Source organism: Diabrotica virgifera, chromosome 5, assembly GCF_917563875.1.
Source record: "Diabrotica virgifera virgifera chromosome 5, PGI_DIABVI_V3a".
Lineage (NCBI taxonomy): Eukaryota > Metazoa > Arthropoda > Insecta > Coleoptera > Chrysomelidae > Diabrotica > Diabrotica virgifera.
This window is the reverse complement of record NC_065447.1, coordinates 12,832,761-12,840,997: the sequence shown is the minus strand read 5'-3', so window position 1 is coordinate 12,840,997 and position 8,237 is coordinate 12,832,761. Positions and strand designations below refer to the sequence as shown.

Genomic DNA, 8,237 nt, shown 5'->3' with positions numbered 1-8,237 from the left:
CCAAAGGCCATTACAAAGCTCATATGATCTACATACCCTCAAGCTGTTCCCTAAAGTAATTCACAGAGAAGTTTATAATAAAAAATAAATCACATGAGACACTCATTTTGTTTTCAAAAACTGCTTGGGAACAACAATAAGCATCTTTTTGTATGCCGTTACTAGTGCAGAAATGCTTTAATCAGAGAAAAGATATCTTTAAACGATTATCAACAGGCCTTTAACACTGTCACATATGAACTATGTATTGATACAGGCGCTGAAGGAGACTGCTCTCAATGAGCTTTTCATTTTGTTTCGGGACTCATGTGTTCATAACTTAACTCAATTTAAATTTGACTGCACATAAACAACGTTGTTCTCTCTAAAGTTTACTTCGTTGCATTGTTAAACAAATTCAAATTATGTAGAATATTATATAAAATAAGTATATAAAATAGAAGCTTTTAATGTGTTATTGTAAAGGTGAAGTACACATATTCTCAGTCATAAAAGGCTTTTTGATGTTACGTAAAATGCTTCTGGCGAATAATATAAGGTATTTGGTGTGTGAAAAAGTTTTATCTTTTTGAATTTTAATGTTTGCATGTGTTAATTTGATTTTTAGTGTGCCGATTTAATAAAGCTCTAATTAATAATTAAAAGTAAATCATAAACGGCTGGAAGAAACTGTCAAATCTATTTGACACATTTTAAAATTCCAAAGCTAGAATAGAAAATCTTAAAGAAGAAGAATATTAATGTTTGTACACACGGTTATTAGACTTTATTAGTAATGTCTAAGAACCGTGGTTTGTACATAGCCTCATTTATTTCTTCTTCTGGATTTTGCTGTAGACTCTGGCCTTCAGTTACGCAGCCAGGTGTCCGAAAATCTGAAAGAAGAAGAATGTTAATGTTTGTACATAACCTTATTTATTTCTTCTTCTGGAATTTCCTGTAGATGGCCTTCCGTTACACAGCCAGGCAGGTGACAGAACTAATGTACATAATTTTAATGAATCAAGTGATTCAAATTTACCATCAGCCTGAGATACTATTTTTGCCAATATCTCAAAATATAAATGGCATATCTTATTCTAAAAGATCTCCAGGTTTCTTTTGCTGTCGATTTTGTAGATAGCAGCTATTGTGCCCCATCTTCTATCTTTAATTTTTTCTATGTTTTATATTTGCTATATTGTTTATTAAGATATTTATCCATTATCCAAGATATCTCTGGAAGTAAAAAGTTCTTTAGCCGTTCATTGGTTAAAAGCAGCAGAATTTTGCTTGCATAAAAAATAAGGGCAATGGTTCTGTCATTGCTGCGTACGTTTAGTGATACTTGTTATCAATTGTTATGGATAGGAATAAAGGTTTATTTGCACCACTCCTCAGACCATTCACCTGTGTCACGTCTGTGCCAATTTCGCCCATTGCTTTTAGACTCTTCACTTATATGCCATCTCTCACTCTTTTTTTTGCTTTTTAGTTGGATGAGAACCTTCTACTTCTACTCGTAAAATGATTGGTTCTACCTCTTTGATTGCGTGTTTCTTGTTTTTGACGCATGCATCTTTGAAGTGTCTTTACAGTAATTTTTCCAGATTTCTCTCTATGCTCAATGCTCTCTATGTCAGTTTTTACGTGTCCATTATGGCCTTACATGGCTTGTAGTTGTGGCTTGAACACTCGGCCCAAATATTTAACTTTTTTAAACAGTCCATTACTTTCATGACGTTTTCCATTTTGCTCCACTTTTGGCCACACGTTACTTATATCGTTATATGGTGTTTTTATCTTTGATGCACATATATTTTATTTCCCTACTTACTCTGCTAGTTCTTGAGTGTTGTTTCCTGTGAATGGCACGTGAAGAGAATCACGAGAAACGCGTTTGCAGTTTTCTAATAACTGTTCATAATCTTGCTATTTATAATGCAGCCACAAATATTTTGGGAGTTATAATTCGGACAACTTGCTTTATTTGCGACTTCGGGGTTCTATATTGGAAACTAGTAGAGCTAGTGCTAAGCTTGAGCTTTATGTTATAGCTCTGTTTTTATTTAAGATACTTATTCCTCACAGATTAAGGGCTCCGTGCTCCTGATGGCAAGTTCACAAATAAAAGCTTTGTATATATGTGCTAACAAACGATATACTCGTAGCTTAAACTCTATTTGTCAGTTCTAACGATAAACGAAATACGCATGTTAAGAAAACTAATAATTTCTTGCATGCGATAAAAATATTTACTTATGAATATTATTCATACATTTTTACTAAACGTTACATCCATTGAATAAAAAAATACATTTAATCTACTAATACTAGTAATTGTACTACGCTACGGTTACACTAATTTTTTCAATAACATATCTTAACAATAAGTTGTCATACAAGGTATCCTATGCAGACAATAGTTCATCGAAGGTGTTCCGGACAAGACTCATTTTCTTTGAACTGATCAAGCTAACACTCAACTGGTTCTAAAATTATGGTTTACTGTTGATGCCTTGCTTACTGTTGATTTGTTTATACATAATTTGTTACTTGCATGTCCGTATTCAATGCTTATAAACGAAACACTTGTCCAGCCAAACGTGTATAAGTGTGCATATCGTATCGTAAATACAGAAATATTATCGTAGTCACAATCACTTAAAAATATTGTGTTAGTATGCGTCACCAGATAAAGCTTTGAGAAAAACAGTATTTACTATTACATTTACAGTACATAATCAAAAAAGCAACAACCAATCAAACAACAGTATTTGGTGGTAGTTGGATAACATTAAATCAACATTTTGTCTAATATAAAAGTCTAAAAAAACCTAATAATGATCTGAAATATCGAAGATTTTTCCTAATATTTTATTTAACACAAAAATCGAACAATTTTTTAATCTACAACAATGATAATTTTGTATTTACAAATATGTATGATAGTCTGAATGTTGGCAAATGGCGGACAAGAGTTTTTGTGTACGGAATACAATCTAAACTGCTACGTTTTAAATACAGGAGTGCACAGACGAAGTCCAACTACTTCAAAAATCCTTGGATACTACAGAAGGAACCATAGAGGCTCTTCCTTTGGAAAGCTTCGAGGACATGATTGCAGCTCTAGAGGTAAGTCGATATTTTTATTTTTATCGTTATAAATCGTTTTTATTACCTGTGTCAAGTGTAGTTTGATTATAAGAGTGAAATGCTGAAGCAGGCTTTTTTGGGAGCAGGTTTCTTTTCAAAGTTAATTAGGTCAGGAGGAATAATAAGAATACATGTTATCACATCCATCCAACTCACTCCATGCTCCCTCAGCTGAACCTTCACTTGAGTTTTGTAAAGATAATCTTAGCATCTACATCAGGGTTTTCAACAACCAAGGTTTTTTGCTAAAAACAAAAAAAACAGGTTTTTTGATTTAAACCAGGTTTATTTGGTTTAAACCAGGTTTATTTGGTTTAAACCAGGTTTATTTGATACAAAGTATTATAAGTCTTCATGAACTTATTAAGTATACTATAAAAATGAATAAATTATTTTATAACATAATAGTAATAACACTGAAAAAATTATTAAGATTATTTCATTTATAGGAGATTCTGACTAATAGGAAGCTACAAAAATAAAAATTAAAATGATTATTTTTTGATGATTTTAACTTCCAATCGTATAGTAAGATATTTGATCACGTGTTTAATTCTGTCCAATCAGATTAAAATTATACTGAGAAATATCTACTGTAGAAAATTACCGATAGAATTTTTTTAAGTAGATTGTTTCTGTTTAATGGCAACCAGTTTCTTAGTTTTGACTGTCACATTTAACAAAATATCCATAATATACGTATTAAAAAATAATCTTACGAATATCACACGACAGTAAGAATAAATAAGAAAATAATGCTTCATTTTTACTCAAATTTGTTGTCATTGGGCAATAGCCACTCGAGCCCTGCGGGCTCTCGTGTCTATTGCCAGACAACAAATTTTCGAAAAACTTTCGCATTATTTTCAATTTATTCTCACTCTCTTGTGATATTACACCCGATAATTTTTGATAATATCCCATCGTCAAGCATTACGTCAGATACAACCTTCGTTACTATACAAAAATGAACATTCAGTGACATTAATGACAAACAATTAATGTTTTACAACTTGTCACAGAGAACACCAAGAAACACGTTTAGCAAATATTCAGGTGAAGATATCAATAAAATATTAGATAAAATGATTTAAAAAGACAGTTTTATTCATGAAATAATCAGCGAATTACCCGCGATCTCTAAAATTATTATTGACTTGTTGCCCTCGTGCCACTTTGACATAATTTCACTCCCCTTCGGGTCGTGAAATTAAAACTGTCAAAGGGTCACTCGGAAAACAAATCGATAATTTTAGAGCTCTCGTGAAATTAGTACTGACAAATTTAATTTTTATTTACACACACAAAAAATTAATATAACGAAAAAAACCCTCTTTAAATGTAATAATATTCAAATAACTTTTACTGAGTTAGAACTTAGTTCGAAAATACAAAAATAGAATTTATTTATTTTTAGTTTCTTCATTTTCGGCAGATATTATGTACCTATTAAAAACTTTAATAAATAAAAACGCCAGTTGGTTTAAACCAGATTGGTTTTTTTCTTAAAAAACTACAGTAAAACCTCCGTTAACCGAAATAATTGGGGGGGGGGGGGGAGACCGTTTCGGATAACAAGAATTTCGGTTAAAAATAACATCGTTTTTTGTATTCTTCTTGTATCAAATTACATAGTATTGAAGAGATATAGCTGCAAAACGTCGTTGTCAAAGGAAAATACAACAGAAAATAGAAGATTTCTTAAAAAAACACTTCAAACATGTTCATTTTCCTTAATTTTATTGCTTTTTTTTAATTTACTGTTTATTGACGAAATTATTGAAACGCAGCCATTTCGGTTAAACGATGTTTCGGTTAAAAAGGTTTCGGTTAACGGAGATTTTACTGTAGTTGGTTTAAACCAAGGTTTACAATTTCCTGAAACCTTTCTCTATCGACTGCTGCGTGAAATAATTATTCTACCGTGGAACCACACTATTGTCTAATATTACGCAGCCATGAAAGTTTCTTTCGACCAATCCATCGCTTTCCCTCCACTTTCAATGTATTATAAGGCGAAGTAGATGATATTTAGGTCTTCTTATTATATGGCCGCAGTATTCTGTTTTACTCCTCTTTATGATGTTTATGAGCAGACCGTCTGAATTCATCATTTTAAGAACATCTTCTAGAAGTATGCAAAACCCACCATATTTTTAGGATCTGTCGATAGAACCACAATTCGAATATTTCTAATTTGTCAAGCGAAACATTCGACAGGTTTGTTACATAAAACTGGTTTCCAGGTCATAAAAACCTTACAGGAAATTTACATTTAACCAGTTGCCAAGGAATTTAAAATGTTTTGCAGGTTCTATCTCCTCATTCAGAGAAAGCAGGCCTTGATATTAATTTTAAGGCCTCTCCGATAACTTGATTCACTGACTAGATTTACTAATGCCTACACTTCTTGTAAATTTTCTGCAAGAACGGCTGTATCGTTGTTGATTATTCTCCGACTAGTCATACTCCCTCTTGTGGGTCATCCAAAGCCTCCTACACTTCTTGTAAATTTTCTGCAAGAACAGCTGTATCGTTGTTGATTATTCTCCGACTAGTCATACTCCCTCTTGTCTGTCATCCAAAGCCTCCCTAAAGATTTTCATATAAATTAAAAAGACTGGGTGACAAAGCACAACCCTGTCGACATACGATAGGGCAACACCTTGATACAGCCTTGACTTCCGTCCTTGATTCTAGATACCACTTATTTTACACGGATCTAAATTGGAGTAGTGATAGGATTTGTATCTTCCTGGATTTGGTATATTCACTGAGCTTGGTAATTGGGATTTAAAGAGTTTTTGTTCTACTTTAAATGCTGTTTTTATTCATCGTCAAAGCTATTCGAATTTCGAACTATGAGTGGAACCCAATATCTTCTACACCTATTAATACAACGCAAAAGTCTCTAGTTTTAGCTGTTGTGGAATAAAGTATAATTTTTTAGTTGCTTTGGTTGAATTACTTTTATATTTTATTTATAGAATATCTTGTGGTGGAAATTATCAGGGCAACTCTTCTAAAATGTCTATTAAATCATTTGCAGACAATGGCGTGACATTGACCTCAATGATTCAAGCACTGCTACAAAGTGGGTGTTCTAAAGGTCGTTTGGGTAGTAAATTAGAATCAAGCTATATTTTATAATCTCTGTTTGTAATGCACAAGTGCACTTATTTTTTAGTGTTATGTAGTAGAAAATCCACGAGGAAAAATTTGCTGTAGCTGGCTGTATACCAGTAATCACAAAAAATTTATTAAAATCCTTTATAAACGGTGTATATTTATTAAAATCACTTAAAGGGCTAAATCAAAATCACACAACGTTTTCGATCTGAAAAATCATTATTAGTGCTGATACCTAAAATAAAAATAATAATTTGCATTGATTAAAATGGTTATATGTACTTATTTTAAGGATTAGCACTGATAATGATCTTTTCGAATCGAAAACGATCTGTGATTTTGATGTAGCTCTTTAAAGGATTTTAATAAATTTTTATGTAGTAGGGTATTGTAATCAGACTTTAGTTCATTTAGGGACAACGATATAAAGACAATTTTGTGTGATACGGATATGCCATTGTAAAATATGATCTGAATTAGCAAATAAAATTACTTAAAATTATTTAAAATCAATTGCATACATTTGAAATGTCCTGTCGTGTGATTTAGCCATATAATAAAATCACTTGAAATCTTTATTAGTTTTTTTCAATTTCTTAAAATCCATTATATTCATTTAAAATCCCTTGAATTTTCTTGACTCGTGAGTAGAGTAGTAAGGTATAGTAGGGAGTACGGACTCTCTCTCAATATCAAAAAGACGAAGTTTATGAAAATTAGTAAAAACAACCATAATACTAACGAAATATTGATAATAGAGGGCCAGCAGATCGAAAGAGTAAAAAAGTACAGGAGTAAAGAGTAAAAAAGGAACACTTAGAACAGAAAATAATGACTACACTGCAGAAATAAAAGTCAGAATCGAAAAAGCACGTTCTAATTTTATAAAAATGAAAAAGGTCCTATGTAGCAAAGATTTAACATTAGCTCTTAAAGTACGCCTAACAAAATGTTACGTCTACAGTGTTCTATACTATGGAGTGGAATCATGGACGTTAAATGTAGAGACAATGAGACGACTTAACGCCTTTGAAATGTGGACCTATAGAAAAATTATGAGGGTTTCCTGGGTAGATAGAGTTACAAACAATGAAGTACTGAGAAGAATAGGTAAAGAAAAGGAAGTTGAACTTACAATTAAAGAAAAGAAGCTACAGTATCTCGGACATGTGATGCGGGGCGAGAAGTATGGCATTCTACAACTCATAATGCAGGGAAAGATAGATGGCAAAAGAAGCATCGGAAGAAGACGAATTTCATGGTTGAGGAACCTGAGAGAGTGGTTTGGATGCAGCTCAAAACAACTATTTAGAGCTACTGCCTTAAAAATTAAAATAGCTATGATGATTGCCAACCTCCGTAGCGGAGATGGCACCTGAACAAGAAGAATTTTCTTGAAATATCCAAAATACCCACCCAAAACAAAACGGGACTTTAACTTTCCCTCCCTTCAAAACCCGTAAAATATTTTTAAATAATTTAAAATTTCTTGGTAATCATTAAATCGTTTGAAATAATTTTAAATCCATTGAAATCATTTAAAATATGAGTAGTACCTATCTTAAAATTTTTTATCTCATAAAATTCCTTAAAATGGTTGAAAACTACTTGAAATTTTAATAAAAAAATATCTTAAAATTTCTTGAAATATCTTGAAAAACTTTAAATCTCTTGAAAAACGTTAAGAATTCTTAGAAAACTTGGAAAAGTTCGATTGAAATTATTGGAAATATCTTAAAATTGCTTGAAATTTCTTAAAACTGCTTGAAATTCTTTTAAATTTTGTTTCATCGTTTAAAAATTTCTGTTAAGCAACAAATTTTATTACTATATTTTATTGTCTTCTATTTTTTTGGTATACACTATGTACTCCACTTATCTTCGCGATTCACTCTGTACATATATGTAGCACAAGATGTTACATTTATATCTTTATGTTTGTCTTAATAAGGATGCTGCATTTACGAACAAAA

The 8,237-nt window shown here is 31.7% G+C and overlaps 1 protein-coding gene across 10 annotated transcripts in view; it reads left to right on the top strand.

Moving 5' to 3' along the window:
• LOC114330686 (muscle-specific protein 300 kDa) overlaps positions 1-8,237 on the top strand; it is a 603,413-nt gene that overhangs the window by 496,435 nt on the left and 98,741 nt on the right. For all 10 annotated transcript variants that reach the window (XM_050652274.1, XM_050652275.1, XM_050652272.1 and 7 more), the window contains one exon: positions 3,007-3,114. In XM_050652274.1, coding sequence (XP_050508231.1) covers positions 3,007-3,114 — 108 coding nt within the window. The remainder of the gene's footprint in view (positions 1-3,006; positions 3,115-8,237) is intronic.